This window comes from Dendrobates tinctorius, unplaced genomic scaffold (assembly GCF_039654945.1).
Source record: "Dendrobates tinctorius isolate UK_male_01 unplaced genomic scaffold, ASM3965494v1 ptg000107l, whole genome shotgun sequence".
NCBI classification, from domain to species: Eukaryota; Metazoa; Chordata; class Amphibia; order Anura; family Dendrobatidae; genus Dendrobates; species Dendrobates tinctorius.
In genome coordinates, this window is record NW_027361775.1 from 23990895 (window position 1) to 24011858 (window position 20964).

The following is a 20964-nucleotide window of genomic DNA, read 5'->3' on the forward strand; positions in this document are numbered from 1 at the left end:
TCTTACGTCATATTTTACATTATCGTTACATCTGCCTGTATACAAGCAGTGTTTGCCAGCACCTGACGTGCCTGCCTGTATACTAGCTGTGCCTGCTGACTCGTCCACTTCTATACCAGAAGTGCCTGCCATGACCACTTGTAAGCCAGCCGCGTCTGCCAGTACCATCCAGCGCCTGCTGCGCCATCCATTCCAGGCCGTTCCAGCTTCCTACTCCTTTCGGGGGGTCAGCTGCCGTGTGTCCGAGGTCTGACCTGGAGTAGCATCTGGCATTCATCTGGAGCCAAGTCTAACCAGACCATCAGTGGTGTCAGGTGTTTGCCTAGTCATGCCCCTCCAGGCTCTTATCGGTCCACGGCAAAGTGCTTCCACTGCCATGTGTGCTACAGATTAATTATAACTGGGAAAGTGAGAAACTAATTATAACGGGGAAGTGAGAAACTAATTTTAACTGGGGAAATGAGATCTGACACTTCACCCTTCATTGGAGTCGGAGACTCCTACAGTGACCAGGTAATTACAAAAATGAATCTGATGAGAACCAGACAAAAAAAGCTAGGATTCATAGAATCCTACTCACCTACTGTGTCCCCCCATTTCCTTGTAGATTGTAAGCTTGCGAGCAGGGACCTCACTCCTAATGTCATTGTTTGAATTGTCTTAACTTGTATTGAATTTATTGTCTGTACATGTCCCCGCTTAATTGTAAAGTGCTGCGGAATATGTTGGCGCTATATAAATAAAAATTATTATTATTATTATTATTATAGAAACATAGGCAGAGATGTACAGGGACTTCCTCTGTTCAAAGGACTCAACTTCCTTCCTTCACAGAATTGTCTAAGACACTTTGTAGCCAGTGGTCAGTGATGAATTTTGGGGTTTGCATTAATCTGATGTTTATGCGAGATATATTTTTGGCATTGTAGTGAAGGCACAAACATAACACATTCACTCACATGATCATAAGACCATTCTATCCCCTCCAACTTACTATTGTTCAGATGGATGATGCTATCCATATCATGATTAATCTCTATAGAAAAGTAAAATTGCAATAGGAAACATGACGGCAATATCTACCGCCTAGGACCTGCAGGGGTGAAGATATCCTGACAGTTAGTGATCTCATAATATTTTAACAGACCTAGCACATCACACAAGCAGCCCTCATATGAGTTCACCCAGGAAAATTGTGTGGGCGTAACCTTGATCTACAGTAATGAAAATGAGAGTTTGGGTGTCTGTCATTGTTCATTCTTGAAGACATATTTTGTCGTGAGAGTGTTCCATTTCCAGATAAATGTTCCATCCATAAAGATAAGAGTAGGGATGAGCGAACCCTAATGGTAAAGTTCAGGGTCCATACCGGACACTTAGTATTCGGTACCAAACCCTGAACATGGACTTTTTACTGTATGTTCGGTTTCCTGTTCAAGTTCACAAACTAGATAAAACAGCTATTCCTGCAACAGCAGGTTTAGTACTTCTCTTTCTTTATTCCTTTTTAATCTACTGTATGTAATTGTATATACAGAATTGTTTTGTTCCCATTTTGTAACATCTTTATATATTTGTTATAAACACTGCCCACCTTTCCTGCTTAAATATGTAAAATTTAACAGCTGTGTTCATCTTGCTCTGTAAACCACATCACTGAAGCAATTCGCTACCTGTAATTGGTGTCCAAACAGCCTGTATAAATTGTATAAATGATTGGTGGTGGCAACTACAAGTTCATTTTGTTGAGTTGTCAGTGACCGTACTGAGGTAGAGTATAGAGTATATACAGTGTGTCCGTAAAGTCATGGTGCACTTTTGACCAGTCACTGCAAAGCAACAAAAAACTATAGAATTGTGAAATCTGCTCCAAATAAAACAAAAACTCTCCCAGCTTCATACCTATTCAGTGCAGTTCGATGTGGCTCCATTTGTTGCCCTACACACATCCAAACGATAGTGAAGTTCTTGCCACACATGAGTAAGAACGTCTGGTGTAACAGAGTGAATAACGTCTGTGACTCTCAGTTTTAAGTGATTAATGTCGTTTATACGTTCAATGTACACATGTTGCTTCACATAACCCCAAAAGTAAAAGTCTAAGGGCGTCAGATCCGGGGATCGTGGTATACTTGTTTACTTTCCTGTGATTGGTCAAAAGTGCACCATGACTTTACGGACACACTGTATATATTCCATGCATTGAAATCTGAGGTTTTTATACCACTCGTTCACTGTGAGTTATCCAATAACCGGCTTACTAGTGGAAGCAGTTGTGGCTTCGTCCATCACTCGTCAGTCAATTGCGTAATTAGTTCTGATGATTGGAGGCAGCAGAGATGTCTACCTTACAAACTGGTGACTGCAGTGGGATCTGCCTGATGTTACCTGTGACATATTAGTGGATGAGGTGGGATCTGCGCAACCCCCCCTGGCTGTTCTCCTTGAAAGTCTGCTTAATGGCCAGTGTGAGCATGCTCCTACAAATTGTATGCATACCATCCAGGGCTGTGGAGTCGGAGTCGTGGAGTCGGAGTCGGAGATAGTTTTGGTTGGAGTCGGAGTCGGAGTCGGTAGAAATGTACCGACTCCGACTCCAGCTTTAAAAAAAATGTATTAATATTTCATAATTGAACTTTCATATGAATTTTATAAATGATACTCAAATATATATGTTCTATCAAACTATGAACAACAGTGATAAGCAGTTCTGCTGGAGATAGAGACATTTCTTACTGCTTGTGTGTCACTGTTCTCCACTGCCCTTATCTAATCTTATACTTGGTTAACCTCATGCTGCCCCAACCCCCCTACTTACAATGTATGAAACTGAAAGTGAAAATGTGTTGCAAATTCTTAGTAGTAAAGCTCCTCCTCTAGACTAGATCATACTAGGTGTGTGTCTTCCAAGCATCTCACAGCTGCCTGCTACTCAGAAGAGGAAGACTGTAAGAAGTATTATCCTTTCAACAAACTTTGCATCAGTTAACTGTGAGTACATGAGGAATAATAACAGTATTACTGACCACTATATCAGTTGTACGACCTGGCAATAATTTTGTACAATTGTTTTTAGGAAAAACAATTGTCATTTGGATTGTGAATGCAGAATTAAAAACCTGAGAATGTAAAAGAAGCATCACATTAAATCAGCTGTATTTGAACATTTCACCATCACTCAAGATAGAAAACATTATGTCTGTCAGTGTATGACAAATGATCCAGATGAAAACAAATGCTGTGAAGCCAAGATGAGTGCATATTCAGGCAAAGATAAAAATGCTCCTACCAGAGCTTCTAATCTAAAGAGACATTTACAGCGCTTTCATCCAGAAGTACTGAAAGCAGTGGATGAGAAAGACTGCATCCAAACCAATGAACCAGTGCCCAGCTCTTCCAGCCAAACAAAGGAGCAGAGAACTTTGCAGCCATCAGTTGCAAGATATTTTGTCAGTGACAAAGTTACTGTGACAATGACAGTAGATACATTTAAAAAACAGATCATAGAGCTTGTTGTAAAGGATAGTGTGCCTATTTCATTATTTTCACGACCAGCTTTTATGTGTCTGAATGGGGAAATGGCCCGCAAGCTTGGTGTTTCTCTGGAGAGAGAGTATTAGAAAATTAGTAATCGAAGAAGCTTTTAAACAAAAGGAAGAACTTAAAAAAACTCTCAAGGGACGCTTTCTGTTTCTTAAAATGGATGCCTGCACACGTCACAGAGTGAACTATTTTGCCATCAATGTCCGATTTGTTTGTGACAAAAATGAAATAGTTACCAAGACATTGGCAGTAAAAGACACCAAAGCTCATCACACCAGTGAGTTTCTCCAGGTCTTGGTGGAAAAGGTTCTGCAAGACTATGAACTTAAAAAAGAGCAAGTTCTTTCTGTCGTAACTGACAATGCTTCAAATATGATAAGTACTATTAAGCTAATGAATGAGAGTAATGATGGTGACCAGCAGCTAGAAGAACATTCTGGGTCCACAGACACAGAAATGTTTGAAATAGAGGAACACAGTATTGTAACTGAGGAGCAAACTGAAGTTGCTTCAGATGAACAGCAACATGATAGTTTAGATGATCTTGTTGAAACTGTGTCAATATGTTCTTTCATTCATCACATGCGCTGTGTTGTGCATACGCTACAGCTGGCTATAAGAGACAGTCTGCAAGAAGGACATGCTGCTGCACTTATTGGCAAGGTGAGAAAATTGGCTACTGTTGCCAGAACCCCTAAAGTTGACTCAATTTTGAAGAGACGTGCTGGAAAAGGGGCAATTATTGATCAAGCAACACGATGGGGCAGTACTTACTTAATGATTCAGCGCTTGGTTGAACTGAAAACCTTTCTTGTAGACATGGCTAACCCTCAACTGACGCTAAATGAAAGTCAGTGGAATCAGGTGACTGAGCTGGAAAAATTGCTAGAGCACCCATTTACAGTGACTAAAAAATTACAAGCAGAGGACTTAACTCCAGGTATTTTCTTAAAGGAGTGGAAGAACCTGATGTTTTGCCTGTCCCAAAGAGGAGGGTTAATTGCAAGTGGCATTGCTGCATCAATGAAATGGAGAGAGGAGCTACTATTACAAAATAACATTCTTTTGGCAGCTGTTTATGTAGACCCAATGCATCGGATTCTTCTAGATGATCAACAGCTAAGTAAAGGAAAAGAAGCTCTGTTTGAAATAGCAGTAAGGATGAAAGGGTTGCAGAACAGTCAGGAGGAACAAGAAGAATTTGGTCGTCCTGCCACATCTTCACCCTCATCATCAACTGATGAAGAATTTAATTTCGAAAAATATTTGGATCACAAGGACCGTGCAAAGCGTTCGCGCATAGAAGAAGAGTCATCCCCATCAAGGAACACAGCCAGTACATTTCAGCAGAATTTTTCATGTGCACTAAAAGAAATTGAGAAATTTGACCGTTCATCAAAAATAACAGTGCAACAAGCGATTCCTCTGTATCCTGACATTGTCAGAGATGTTGCCCGAGTGGTTACTGCTTTGCCACCAACACAAGTTAGTGTAGAGAGGTTGTTCTCTGCTCTCAAAATAATTAGATCAGATTTGAGGGCATCCATGAAGGAGGATCTGACAGAGGCAATACTTTTTCTGAGGACAAATTTATAGATTTCTTCTTATTAACTGCATAAAAGTGTTTATTGCATATTTACTTACAGTTTAGAAAAGTTTATAAAAGTTATTTGCTATATTCTAATTGTATTCTAATAAATGTAGTTTTTGCTCTAAGTGGTCTGATTACTTATATGATGGTGAGAAACTGAATAAGCACGATGTTTAATATTTTACAACAGTAAATTTGTTGTTATGAATTGGCCATTTATGAAGGAGTCGGAGTCGGAGCCGGAGTCGGAGTCGGAGCCGGAGCCTGATAAAATTCAGGAGTCGGAGTCGGAGTCGCAACTGTGGCTTACCGACTCCACAGCCCTGGGTTTTAATTTATTACTTGTAGATCACACTTTCTAGTCAGATCACTGGTGCACAATAATTAATTATAAAGACCTATTTAAAACAATATCAATTTACAAAAATGTCAATTCTGCAGAATTTCCTTTATCTTACACATATTTAGGCCAGATAATACAGCCCAGATAAAGCAAACAGCCTAAGTTCACATACATTAATTACATTCTAGGAAAACATTGAGTCATTTTATTACTCAAGCTTAATTTTATCCCACTGACCATCACCATTCTTCTCCTCGCCCAAGCAATATGTTCTCCGATCTCATCAGTTGATGAGTAACTGACATCTATGAATCATAAAAATCTATATGGCATTACATATTCATTAGGTGTCTGGAGTTTCATAGTAGAAGTCGGAATTATACAAATATTAAAAGCCAAACCATGCAATACATTGACATACTGATTGTAAAAGATATAATGGGGCTGAACTAAGAATTAAAGAATAGAAAATTTAAAGGGAATCTGTCAGCAAGTTTTTGCATTGAAATCTAAGAGCAACATAATATGGAGTAAGAAACCCTAATTCCAGTGATGTATCGCTTTTACTGGCCTGTTTGCTAATTATGATTCATGATAAAATGTACACCCTGTAGTAACTCATTCATTCTCTGACAGTAGCAATGTTCAACAATATAGAATCCAACATTCTCTAAACTGTAACTATTGAGAATATCGCTTATTTGATTAAATATATGGAATGCAATTTGAGTTTTGTAGGTTGTACAACTCGCAATCTTAAGATAAGGATTTCAGAACATATCACTGATATTGTTTCTCCTGCTAGTAGTACAAGTCGCACGATGTCCTTTGCTTCCAAGCACTTTGGACTCACCATCATAGGAGTACGTCAACTTTGAGAGTTACCAGTATTGAGAGACTCATGACGTCACGGAGGGGAGGAGACATGAAGAGACGCTTGATGACGCGGGAGGCTTATTTTATCTTCTGTTTGGGAACCTGCTATCCCGCTAGACTTCATGTCCACAAGGAAATTATGTTTCATTACTAGTGATCAGCTATGTGTATGCGTATTCAATTTTTTATTCATATATATATTTTTTTGCATTTTTTTTTTTGTAAAGTGTGGTTTTAATTATTACTATTTCCATGTGACCATATGTGATGTTTCCATTGTTGTTGTTGGTATATTACCATACTGATGTTGTCTATTTGTAGCTTTGAGAAAGAACATTTTATTGTGTTCGAAACATGTAGCTGCCACATACACTTATGTGAACTCTCTTTGGCCCTGACTTGATTTTATTCATGTTTCAATAAATTTTGGACTGTTTTGGAAGCTGGAGAAACACTTTTTTTTTGTTCATGCTTGTCTGTGGAAACGACACGAAGTCAGTGCTTCCTCACACCACATGCAGCCTCAGGTGAGCTGGTTCAATTTTTTCTAGTCCCATTGGACAGTCCATCACCCATCTGTACCTTCAGCATCACCAGGTCCCTGTAAGCCCCTTGTCCGGTTCCAATAGGGAAAGGTGCCGGGAATGCCATCACAGCTACTCCCGCCCCAGTCTTAGACCCCAAATCCTTCCTGGGGATGATTCCTTTAAGCTGGTGCCCATTTACACTATTCTTCAGCTGGGGGCACTTTACTGCCATCCACAGAATTATTCCCACAGCTTGCTACTGACCACTGCATACATCCTGCCCTTGGGCAGACCGCCGAGGCATCTGATCCTAAACAGGAAGTGCCATTCCTATATCCGCCTGCTCTATGCTGCTCTGCTCTAACTCCTCACCTCTAAATAACCCCTTGCTGCCTGTGCCTAAACTAACACCATTATCTATCCTATTCTCTATCTCTAATGTGCCCCCTCTATTCTAACCCCGTATAAAGGCCCCTTTACATTTAGCGATGCACCAGCGATCTCGACAACGATACGACCCGGTCAGGATCGCTGGTGCATCGCTAAATGGTCACTAGTGAGCTGTCACAGAGACAGATCTCACAGCGATGTAGCGACACAGCAGCGGTCGTTAGTTACTTACCTTTCAGACGCGGCGATCGCGTTGCTCATCGGCGCCAGCAGAAAGCACAGCAGGAAGCGCCCGACGAGAAATGGAACTGGACGATCTCGCGCAATCAGCGATAATCAGTGGGGGAGCCGGTCGGAGGTAAGTATCACATATAGCGATATCGCTGCTGTGTCACAAAATCGGTGATGCTTTAGCGATATCGCTATGTGTAAAGGCCCCTGAACTCTATGCTAACTTCTATCCCTAATCCTAAACATATACAAGACATCACAGTACATAAACATTACACTACACATTAATAACAATGAGGTGCCTCAGGTAATCGAGTGAACAGTGTCGAGTGGAGAGGAGGCACGTGAGGTTCCCAGCCACCTTCATTGCAGTAACCCTGTATGCATTCAAAAATGTGATGAAAATCTTGTTGAAGGCTGTGTGCACATGTTGCAGTTTTGACGCATTTTCTTCAGCACAAATTTTGCACAGAAAATATAGTGTTTTGTTGTCTCAGCAAAGTGAATGCACACGTCTCTTATTTTTTTCCTTGCATATTTAGATCTGCATGTCAATTCTTGAAGCATTTTTAACCCATACTATTAGTGGGGAAAAACACTAAACAAAAATAAATGTAAAAAATGAGGCATGGCAGGAAAAATGCTGCACAAAATACATGCGTTTTTAATGCAGCTTTTTTCTGTGTTTTTCCCCCACTCATTGGAATGTGCAAAAAAAAAGAGCTGAAATAATTAACATGCTGCAGATTTGATTTGCTTCAAATATACAATTAAAAAGTGCATGACATTTCATGTATCTCATTCACTTTGCTGGTACTGTAAAACTGCTGCATTTTATTGCAGCAAAAACTTGGGGAAAGTGCAGCAAAAATGCAATGTGTGTAGAGATGAGCGAACTTCGTCTGCTCCCTCCTTATTCGGCAAGCTATACCGCTTACCGAAGAAGCTGCATCAGAAACCTGGATAGTGGATACCTGGAGCGCGCCGGCTGATCCGTTGTTTGGCGTCGCAGCTGCATGTGTCATGGCTGTGTGACAGTCACAACAAACAGGCTCTCCATGCATGTGTTTTGACAGTGAAACAGCCACGACACATGCAGCTGCGGCGCCAAACAGCTGATCATCGGGAGCGCTCCAGGTATCCGGGTTCCTGATGGAGCTATTTGGTAAGCGCTATAGCTTTCCAAATAAACAGGGAGCTGACGATGTTTGCTCATCTCTAAACGTGCGCACTTACCTTAAGGTGGTTATCTTCATTACAATCTAAGCATCAGCCAAATGAGCAGATGTTAAAAAAGGCACTGAAAGGTAGCGCTCTGCAGAGAGTTGAATCGTAGTAGTCAGTAGCACACCTATACTAATGTGCGACTAGCTTTAAACAGAGTATACTTTTTCCGAGGTGTAGTAAGCAAGGTACGCTGTGCTTTTCTATTCTCTTGATAAAAATGTATGTCTTGAGTAATGGTGGTCACACATAAGTATATAGAAACTAATTAGTTACCTATGAATGTCGCTTTTTTGATTTCTTTTTTTAAACCTACTGGTTTGTGTTGAGTCCATCATATTGTGTGGATGGCTGTGTGGGGCCATTATACTGTTTGGAGGACTAGTGGTGACTATTACAGTGTGGTGAGGTGTGGGGCCATTATACTGTATGAATGCACATTATACTGCATGGATGGTTGTTTGGGTGTCACAGCTGGGGGGATCATAGAGTGTTGGGGTCACCATTCTTTGCCAGGGGAGTAAAGGTGGGGTACAATAGGGTGATCATACTTTGTGTGTGGAAAAATTCTCGGTGGGGGTATCATAGAGTCCAGTGCTGAATTATGTATTGTGTTTTTTGGTCGCACTGAGGTATAGGATGATTTATTGCAGCAGACTGAAAATTTCTTCGGATCTGTTGACACTGGAGCTGATGACCTGGCACTGATAGAGCGACCCTGAAAGTTTAGACTCCTGCTATAAATCTCAGGAAAAATCAGCAGAATGGCTGGCCAAAGCCACAATAGAGGACCTAGTGGTCCTAAAGTGGGAATAGCGATAGCAGTAGTGAGTATTATGGTTGTATCATGAGTCAAGCAGGAGTGCGTATCTCTCCGTGCCAAGGATTAACTATCATGGAATAGGGCGTGCTGGCGGATTCTGTGCTTTTGTATTTGTTACTTATCTTATAAATAGGTGATAAAAATATGTCTTGCGCGACAATGCCTTTAAGTGAACAAATTTAAAAATTCACCAAAAAAGGGAATGATTATTCATTCAGCATGAAAATAGTGTAAATGTTAGAAAAAAAACTATGCTTATATTGATAGCAGACCTAGATTTAATTTCCTTACTGTTTAAAGAGGACTTTTTGTCTGGTCATAGGTGGCCGACTTGTGCTCTGAATTTATTCCCACTGCTCCACCTGAGTATTCTTTTTTTAATCTATGTTATTGCTTTGCTTATTTATTGCAGCCAATATGCTAGTTTTATGGGGGCATGGCTAACAAAATTATTTAGGGGTGTGCCTTTAGATTGTTCTACATTATTACAATGCGAGCACTGCCCCCTTAATAAAGACCATAAAAACTAGCACTAGCAGAAAAAATAGAGTACTGAAGAAGGAAGCAGAGGGAGTAAAATAAAAACACAAACTGGAAACTTTGACTTTGGTTTTGATAGTCTCCCGGCATCGAGCTCCTGGGCAGGCGTACTTCTCTGCCCCATTGAGGGCAGAGGAAAGTACTGCAGTGAGCAGGCGCTGGGCCTCTCTGACTTTTCCCAGCACCTGTGCACTCAACAGGGCAGAGAAGTACGCCTGCGCAGGAGCGTGGTGCTTAGGACACTGCGTCATCCACATGAAGCAAGCAGGAGGATGGCATCGCATAAAGATGGGAGGCGCTGGACCAAGCGAGTTATTGTTCTTCTCTTACAGGTCGGGTTGAGGGCACGTATTCAGCATTCTAAATGCTGTATATCAGCCCTGAAAAGTGATGGCCTTATCTTGTATAGGCTAAAACTGATGACAGGTTCCCTTTAACTTCTTCAAAGAGAAAAGTTCATCTGGAGAATCTCTTCGCAGCTAGGGTCACAAGACCATATTTCTTTCATTTGAGAAAAAATCTGTCCGAATATGCTAATCACACTCTGATCTTCTCCATTCTGTCTGTGAAAATTGGACTCCAACTGATTTTTTTGATGGACCCATTGACTTGCATGGTCAAGTGTGATTCAATTTAAAAGATGCAAATTGTGCATACTGCGATTTTTTTTCTCCTTCGACAGACTGACATGTGCATGTCCCCATAGAATAACATTAGAGAAAATAAAAATTTCAGCTCACCCATTCAGAGGATCCTCTATGGCAACTTGTATATTTCAAAGCAGTCTGCTGGAAAACCAGATAGCAGGCATGGGCACCACAGTGTGGTAAATCCTTGTAAAATTCTTTTCTGTGCAATCCTCGGTAGGGAAACCAGTTATGCTGCAGATCCTGGAGTTATCCCATCAGTGTAAAGATGGTCTCCTGGCTGCTTGTTCCATATTAGACTGTAAGGCTGGAGTCACACACAACCATTAAAAAATCCGTCCCATTTTAACGGTACGAAATCGCACAAAGAATTCTTGGCCAGATATCCGTCTGTCATCCCATTTTCCGGCAAGGAACCAATTTTAATCGCATCTAAGCATCAAATTGACATCCAATGCCAATGCCTGATGCCCTATCCTGTAGACCTGGAGAAGTTGTGCGATTTAATCGCAAGTCACACATTTGGTGCGTTTTCCATGTGTTTTTTTATCGCATCCATAGACTTGCATTGGGGAATCCGATCCGAAAATCAGTCACAATCGCAGCATGCTGCGATTGTCTCGGTCTGAGGATCGGATGCGATAAAAAATCGCATGATGTGAGCTGCCCATAGAATAACATGGGTTCGAATGCAATGCGATTTTTTATCGCATTGCATTCGACCGTTTTAATCGCTAGTGTGACCCCGGCCTAAGGCCGGGATCACACTACCGTGTGTGATGCGACAAACTCGCACGAGTCTCTTGCATCAACACCTGGCGCTGCCGCCAACTCTCAGGCATGTATTTCTTATGTAGCTGCAGCGCCGGGTGTTGATGCGAGAGACTCTTGCGAGTTTCTCGCATTACACACTGTAGTGTGATCCCGACCTAACCCAGTGTAGCTTAGTTGGGATTACCTTATTCCTGAGAGATGTAAGGAAATGCTCCACGCAACTTCATCCAGCTTTGCTCATTACTTGCCTTGTTCTGAGGAAAACCTATGGGTCCACACCCAGCTCACGTAGCTGCCCAGGCCCAGGCAGAAATATGGAATAAAAAATGGTGGATCCAGAGCTCGAAAAAAAAATTTTCATTTTAAAATTTCAAAGAATGTTTTATTGAATACATATTAAAAAATTCTAGTGTGCAGACGCCCAGAACTAACATTAGTTAGCCGCATGTAGCACAAACTCATGGATACAAAGTGAATGCCATAGCATGATTTAAAAAGAAATTTGATAGGGTGGAGTGTGCGTTAATAAAAAGTGAACTGCTGAAACTACAAAATTATGTGTGTTGAGAAGATAAGAACTATATTTGGACAAAAATATTTTCAAGCATTCTAGCGCTACATTGTGTGGTATAGAAGGATAAAGCGCAATAATATCGTATGCTAAGCAAGAAAATGTTTTAGAATCCCAATCAAATTTTTGGATATCAGTTATTAAACCCAAGAGCATTAAATCTATCTGCAGTCTCTGAACACTTTGTCTCTATACACAACACAGACATTAGTGCCCTCAAGTTTTGGGGCATTGAGAAGGTTTTTAAAACATCCAGGTGAGGCGATTTCAGGAGAAAGATCCTGAACCGTGAATCGTTCTGGATCTTTAAGCTGGGTACACGTGCCCCAAAGGGCCTTAATATAAGACAGGACATTATTCTCCAATATAATTGATTCTTCAAAGAAAACAATATTTTTAATGCGAATGTATATTTGAGTCTACGGATTACAGTGTTTTTTTGGGTGGGTTTTTTTTCTCCATTCATAGTTGACAGTTTTTCCTCTGGTGCACATATTGCATTTGTATATTAAATGTCAGCAGTTTAGCAGCTTTTAACTATGGGTATGTTTTTTCAAGAACTAGTTCGGGTGTATTCCTCAGGCAATTTTCTCTGAACTCTACGCTATCACATTTCTTTTTAAAGCATACTGTGGCATTCACTTTGTATCCATGAGTAAAGCCCCCGTCTCACATAGCGAGATCGCTGAAGTGTCACTGATTTTGTGACGCAACAGCGACCTCGCCAGCGATCTTGCTACATGTGACACGCAGCGGCGACCGGCCCCCCTGCTGGATATCGCTGATCATGCTCGAATGACCTGGGCCATCTTTTCATAGTCGGCGTCCCGCTGGCCAGCACACATTGCTGTGTTTGACCCCGACGAGCGACCTCGTTGGCGACGCAGAACTTAGGGAATCGTCAGAAAAGCTGCTGTGTGACAAGGTACCAACGACCACCGAGGATGCGTCGCTGAAGAGATCTGATTGGCAGCTTACTAGCGACCATTTAGCGACGCACCAGCGATCCTTACCAGGTCATATCGTTGTCGGGATCGCTGGTGCGTCGTTAAGTGAAATGGGACCCTAAGGCGCTATGCTGAAACGCGTAGGATCGCCTATGCAACATGCGGCTAACTAATGTTAGTTATGGTCATCTGCACACCAGAATTTTTTAATATGTATTCAATAAAAAAAAGTTTTTAAATTTTAAAATAAAAAAAACTTGCTTTTTCGAGCACCGGATCCACCATTTTTGATAGAATAACCTTGGTCCAAGCTTCATCCAATGTTTTGTCGGATTGTACTGGGACGGAAAATATGTTCGTTTGCACTAGCCCCAAGGCTGTGTGCCCACAACGTGTTTTTGGTAAAAAAAAAATTCTATGCTGTCAGTTTTCACTGCATCAAAAACGCAGTGTCTTACAGTTCCAGCAAAGTGGATGGGATTTATAGAAATCCCATGCCCACTTTTTTCTAACTCAGTATAAATTGATCCGTGTTGCATGTTTCAAATCAATTTCTATTGCGTATACGGTACAAAGATATACATCTTTCCTGTATTGTGTATACACTAAGTTTTATGTGCAGATTATTTCCCATAAACTTCCATTAGATGTGGAAAATCCGCAGGTAAAAAGCACAAATATGTTTTTAGTGCTTTTCCGCCATGGAAACGCACCAAAAACGCATGTAATCCACTACACATTACTGTATCAATAAAGTTTTGTCAAAGTCAAATACCAGGAAGCACAAAAACAAAGCAGCAGTTTAAAATATGATATACCAACAAGAGGCAAAAACACGCTAAAAATGCATTTAACAAAAACACTCAAAAAGGCAATTTAAAAAAATGCAAGTAACCTAATTTATTTAATGGGTGCAGAAATGTTGCAGAAAATCTGCACGATAAAAAACTCACTGAAAGCTCAATGTGGGAACGTAGCCTAAGCGTGACACCTCTTTAACTGCGCTCACACCTTCATGCAAGGATGTACTTATTCAAATTTCAGAATTCCAGGTACTCGTGTTTCTAGCTAACAGCATGTTATTCATGGTTCTGTAAAAGTCTCACCTTGTACTAACAGGATCATAACGAAGGTCATGAAGATTCCAGTTGTGGTTCCTTTTGTCTTAAGTATTGATTTCTTCATGGATTCTAACTTCTGACCTATCTTCTTAATGAGCCAGGTATTTCTATGTCGCCCCCGCAAATGGTCGTTTATAAACTATATGCATCTGATCAACAACTCAATGTGACTTTTCTTACAGCAGAATATTTATTACACACGTGACAAACTAAAACAGTGCATCACTTGCTATTTTCTGCCCACAGGAAAAAAATTCAAATCTAGTAATGAGCTTACCTGACTCATTTATACGGAAACCTATAATCCCAGGAGAAGCGAAATAAAGTAGGAAAATCACTTCTTATATGGTAAATGCAGACACCAAGGATTTAAAAGGTAAATTAGTCAGGTCAGAAGCTGCCAGAACGCACTGAAAATAATAATCTCCAGTAATTAATAGTCTGGGGGAATTCCAAAAAAAGTGGTGCGAACACCATGTTGATGACTTAATTTGCCATTGTGCAAATACAGCCTGAGTATTATAAGGTGTGTTTATGTGTTCATTTTGTAAACCTGCTTTTCCATAATATTCAAAATCTGTGCTTGCTTTCAATTGATGGCGACAATCTTGTTTACATCCAGAAGCTAAATATTCATGCTTATATCTAACTTTCAAAAGTAATAGTAGTAGAGTAGTGTTGGCAGTGGATTAATCTCTGCACTTTCCAGCTGTTCAACAGTGAATATACAATATATTTATTCAGGAACAAAGATAACTATCATGGGGTTACCGCAACAAAGAGGAGCCAGAAGACTGCAGCGTCTGATTGCTCCTACTCCTGCACTGAAAAGAAGGACTTCACCTTTTTTAAATGGTGTTAATTTCTTTTGGCAGTACAGGGGTTAATCGGCCATGTTGGGAGCTCTGGGAGTCTGAGCTCTCAACTCTGCACGGTTAACCACTCCTATGCCCTATAATCTGAGTGCTATTTGAAACATATTGTCAGAGCTAGGTTATGGAGAGTTGTTTTGAGGTTATATGAGAAGGAGTTTGGTGGATTTATCTTTGACTGTTGCTTGGGTTTGTAAGTGTGATAATTCCCTTTCCTCCTCTTACTTTGCTTTTTTCCCATCCTCCACTTCCCGGAGTATTCCTCTGTTATATGTGAGTGAATATTTGAATGCCTGGTATTTTCAGTTGCCCTTGTTCGTGTTGCCTTGTTCATCTGGTTGGAGTACTGCAGTGCACAGTAGCTCCCCTCTTCCTGGGTGGGGGAACGGAACAGATGGAGGGCAGATACAGGAGACAAGGCAAGGTTGGTGGCCCCGGCATCTTTACATTCAGAAGTAACCCGGGGAATAGGGTGAGCTAGGTGCCCCTAGTGTTAGGAACAGAATAGGAGCCCATAGTCTTGGGTCACCTGCCAACCGAGTCATGACTATAACACTGTAAAAGGTTGGGTGGTGAAACCATTGAGCCGGGAACTAAGGAAAGCCTGGAGGGGCGTAACTAGGAGCCTCACAAATTCTGACCTTGGATACACAGCGACATACAATGCCGTGATATCAGAAAAGACTAAGAAAGTGGACCAGGTGCTACTCCAGGACCGACCTTGGGAAGATGGCAGCTGATGCCCTAGGGATGGGTAGCTGGGATGGCCTGAAGGAAGGTCCAGTAGATGCAGACAGGCGCTGTAAGAACACAGAACCCACAGATGCAGAAGGGACCGGCTGACCTACAGATGAGCACTAGAAAGTGCGACCTAGAGATAAACTCTAGCAAGTGCCTCTGGACCAGCTGATGCTTAGATGAGCACTGGCAAGTGTGGCTGGACCAGCTAACATAGAGATAAGCGCTAACAAGTGCGGCTGGACCTGCCGATGTAGAGATGAGCAATAGCAAGTTTGCCTGGACTGGCTGACGTAGAGATAAGCAGTAGCAAGTGTGGCTGGACAAGCTGGCATAAAGATAAGCTCTAGCAAGTGCGGCTGGACCGAATAATGTAGATATGAGAACTGGCAGGTGCAGGCTGGACCAGCTGGAAGACAGGCAGGTGGGCACGGCTGATAGGCAGGTATTGTTTGTTTAGCAACAAACTTACATTACACGTGCACCTCCCTTAAGGTGGAGGTGCCTTAAATGAGTGTATTCCAGCCATTGGATGGGGATACTTTAGGAAAGCGTATGCTGTCCCTTTAAGAGGACGAGACCATGAGCGCTCGAAGCAGGGATCTGCATGCACCCCAGGTGTCAGAAAGAAGTGAGGGACGGGAGCAACGGTGAGTAAGTCTCTGCCAGGGAAAATGGGCAGCAGGCAGAGACGCCGGTGCTCCAAACACAGCTTGCAAATAGTGTGCTCCAGTTACACACAGTGAGTGAACAGGAACTTCTTGCTTTTTTTTAACCATGTATTATTGGTAATAAAACATTATTTCCGGAGACAGAAACTCTGTACTATTAAACAGTAGTAAATAGTTGCTTATGCAATTTATACAATAATAAGCATTGTTCCAACACCCCCACTGAAGTACTACTTATGCTGTTAGTCCCATAGTGGTTCTGAGTACTTCAAACTTGGCTCTTGGAAGTGGCTTTGTCATAACAACAGCTATCATCTGGTCAGTTTCCCAATAAACAAATTCAATTATAGCATGTTCTATAAACTCACGTAGGTGATGACGTTTAACGTCAATGTGTTTGGTTCTCACTGCATGCACGTTTAATGCATCCTTTGTTGTCTTCATAAACATGTTCCTCATCTTACAGACATAGAGAGAGACTGTTTGTGCTTCAGGGTGGTCTGTGGGCAGGTCTTTCCTTGGTTTCTCTGGCTTAGAGCAGACTAAAGCAGGAATACAAGACTCTGCCTACAATCCCGCCCTGGAGCACAAGCATATCATTAGCTGCAAACTTCTAATATTGATTACACAAGAACCACAAGACGGATTTCTTCACCCCAGGTATCATTTCAATCAGTTTAACACTGTCAATCCAGAAGATGGATTTCTTCATGTTTAGCAGTGTACACATTTTCTTTGCATTTTAGCAGATTCATTCTAGCTTTTTAGACTCTGTCAGCCTTTAAGTGCTCTGATTTCTTCAAAACACTCACATGTTTCCTTCAAATTACTTTTATTTTTAGGTAGATCTTGAGTTTTAAGGCTATGTGCACACGTTGCAGAATTGCAGTGGAAATTTCAGCGGGAATTGTGCAACTCCCTGCTGCGGGAAATGTGATAGAATTCCTCATGCATAATTCCCGCGGATTTCCCTGTTAAACTAGCATTTTGCAAGCGTAATAAACTTGCAGAATGCTAGCATTTTCTAAGTGATCTGTAGCATCGCTTGGGAAACTGATTGACAGGTTGGTCACACTTGTCAAACATAGTGTTTGACTAGTGTGACCAACTTTTTACTATTGAGGCTGCCTATGCAGCATCAGTAGTAAAAGATAAATGTTAAAAATAATTTTTAAAAAAATGGTGATATTCTCACTTTCTGGCGTCCCACGCAGCGTTCCCGCCCTCAGCGATGCTCCAGGCAACTCTCGTTCCCAGTGATGCCTTGCGACAATGACCTGTGATGACCGCTACGGTATCGTGAGAACGCGACTGCATCAAAGGTCATTGTCGCAAGGCATCACTGGGAACGGGAGTTGATGGGAGCATCGCTGAGGCCTGGGAATATCACCATTTTTTATTTATTTATTTTTTAACTCAAATAGATTTTTATTAAGAAGAACATCACAGTATTCATACAACAGTAGTACAACCATTTTTAATTTTCCCATAAACCCCCCTCAACAATGCAAACTCACCCCACCCCCAGCCCTTCCCCCTTTAGACAGCTCGTATTATCCCTTTAACACCACCTGTACATGTATATAGAATTGCATTATACAACATCATCTGTTATAGCAGTGTAGACAAACAACCCGCATATACATACCCCCGAGACCGTTCATTCACCTATCCTCTCATCCCAATTCCATCCAAGGCGTCCACAGTTTGTCATACATCACCAGTTTTCCCCTTTTCTTGTAGACCCCCTTCTCCAGCTTAAGGACTTGCTTCACATAGGCAAGGTATTCTCCCCTTGAAGGTGGATCCTCCTTTATCCAATTCCTCGCTAATACCTTTCAAGCCATATATAGTAATCTAGCAATTGCCACTTTCAGATTGTTTTCGACTTTTATCTCCTCCACATATCCCAGCAAGAAAACCACTGCCTTTCTTGGGACCACACACCTATAAGCCACCTCCACACGACTCAGGATCACTAACCAAAAAGCAGCCAATCTTGGACACGTCCACAGCATATGAAATAATCCAGCATTTTCAATATGAGGCTACTTTCACACTTGCTTTGTTTTGCAGGGCGTTTTTCCCGCAAGAAAACGCATGGAAAAAACGCATACAAACGGATACAAATGACGCGTTTTTTTCAAGCATTTTTATGAGCATCCATGAAAAAAACGCAGCGTTTTTATGCGTTTGGATGCGATTTTAGTGCGTTTTTACCGCATTTGCGTTTTTTTCCAACATTACTTAGCCCCTCACAATAACCCAAACCATGACTTTACTAACTCTAACCCTAACCCTTAACCAAACCATACCCTAACCCTAACCCTTAACCAAACCATACCCTAACCCTATCCCTGACCCTAACCCTAACCCTTAACCAAACCCTACTAACCCTAACCCAAACCCTAACCCCTAACTAACCCTAAACCCTAACCCTTAACCAAACCATACTAACCCTAACCCAAACCAGGCCCGGATTGGCAATATAACCAACCGGGCATTTTCCCGCTGGGCCGCTGTCACGTGGGCCGCGGGCGGCACCGCCCAATCATCTGGCCGCTTGCCAGCTGCTGCGGCCACTGTTGCTCCTGCTGCCAGCCCTCTGTGGGCACGGCGGTGATAGTTTCCAAGTTCCTCCCGCACTGCAGGGAGATAAGCCGCCACACCCCCCCTCGCACCCCATCCTCGCCTTAGCATGAGACCCCCTCTCCCCCGCAGCCACTCACAGCGTCGCACTCGCTTGCCTGCTCGCTCTGTTCGCAGGACCTGTGATGAGGTCACAGGAGGGGAGGAGTCAGGGGGTCACATGATCAGGAGCCTTTGTCCATACCCCCGATCATGTCACCCCTGACTCCGCCCCTCCTGTGACCTCATCACAGGTCCTGTGCGCTCAGCCTTGCCTCTACCATCTGCAAGACTCTGCTTTGCTGTTGTCATGGTGCTGGTTGAGGTAAGTATGTGTGGGGTCAGGATTTACAGTGTGGATGTAGCAGAGCTGTGTGTGTATGAGGTGTACGGAGCGGAGCCGTGTGTGTACGAGGTGTACGGAGCGGAGCCGTGTGTGTACGAGGTGTACGGAGCGGAGCCGTGGGTGTACGAGGTGTACGGAGCGGAGCCGCTTGTGTATGAGGTGTACGGAGCGGAGCCGCGTGTGTGCGAGGTGTACGGAGCGGAGCCGCGTGTGTGCGAGGTGTACGGAGCAGAGCCGTGTGTGTATGAGGTGTACGGAGCAGAGCCGTGTGTGTACGAGGTGTACGGAGCGGAGCCGTGTGTGTACGAGGTGTACGGAGCGGAGCCGTGTGTATGAGGTGTATGGAGCAGAGCCGTGTGTACGAGGTGTATGGAGCGGAGCCGTGTGTGTACGAGGTGTACGGAGCGGAGCCGTGTGTGTACGATGTGTACGGAGCGGAGCCGTGTGTGTATGAGGTGTACGGAGCAGAGCCGTGTGTGTACGAGGTGTACGGAGCGGAGCCGTGTGTATGAGGTGTATGGAGCGGAGCCGTGTGTACGAGGTGTATGGAGCGGAGCCGTGTGTGTACGAGGTGTACGGAGCGGAGCCGTGTGTGTACGATGTGTACAGAGTGGAGCCGTGTGTACGAGGTGTACGGAGAGGAGCCGTGTGTACGAGGTGTACGGAGAGGAGCCGCGTGTGTACGAGGTGTACGGAGAGGAGCCGCGTGTGTACGAGGTGTACGGAGAGGAGCCGCGCGTGTACGAGGTGTACGGAGAGGAGCCGTGTGTGTACGAGGTGTACGGAGCAGAGCCGTGTGTGTACGAAGTGTACGGAGAGGAGTCGTGTGTACGAGGTGTACGGAGAGGAGCCGTGTGTGTATGAGGTGTACGGAACAGAGCCGTGTGTGTACGAAGTGTACGGAGAGGAGCCGTGTGTACGAGGTGTACGGAGAGGAGCCGCGTGTGTGAGAGGTGTACGGAGCAGAGCCGTGTGTGTATGAGGTGTACGGAGCAGAGCCGTGTGTGTACGAGGTGTACGGAGCGGAGCCGTGTGTATGAGGTGTATGGAGCGGAGCCGTGTGTACGAGGTGTATGGAGCGGAGCCGTGTGTGTACGAGGTGTACGGAGCGGAGCCGTGTGTGTACGATGTGTACGGAGCGGAGCCGTGTGTGTACGATGTGTACGGAGCGGAGCCGTGTGTACGAGGTGTACGGAGAGGAGCCGTGTGTACGAGGTGTACGGAGAGGAGCCGCGTGTGTACGAGGTGTACGGAGAGGAGCCGCGTGTGTACGAGGTGTACGGAGAGGAGCCGCGCGTGTACGAGGTGTACGGAGAGGAGCCGTGTGTGTATGAGGTGTACGGAGCAGAGCCGTGTGTGTACGAAGTGTACGGAGAGGAGTCGTGTGTACGAGGTGTACGGAGAGGAGCCGTGTGTGTATGAGGTGTACGGAACGGAGCCGTGTGTGTACGAAGTGTACGGAGAGGAGCCGTGTGTACGAGGTGTACGGAGAGGAGCCGCGTGTGTGCGAGGTGTACGGAGAGGAGCCGCGCGTGTACGAGGTGTACGGAGAGGAGCCGCG

The 20964-nt window shown here is 43.4% G+C and overlaps 1 protein-coding gene across 3 annotated transcripts in view; it reads right to left on the reverse strand.

Annotated features, from left to right (window-relative positions):
• The window catches only part of LOC141100655 (5-hydroxytryptamine receptor 3A-like), a 74686-nt gene extending 60403 nt beyond the window's left edge, over window positions 1-14283 (reverse strand). For 2 of the 3 annotated variants that reach the window (XM_073589270.1, XM_073589269.1), the window contains exon 1: window positions 14134-14283. In XM_073589270.1, coding sequence (XP_073445371.1) covers window positions 14134-14212 — 79 coding nt within the window. In that variant the 5' untranslated portion in view covers window positions 14213-14283. Of the gene's footprint in view, window positions 1-11693; window positions 11948-14133 lie in introns of those variants that run through there. The other variant, XM_073589271.1, reaches the window with a different exon arrangement.
• Window positions 14284-20964: the final 6681 nt, after the last annotated feature.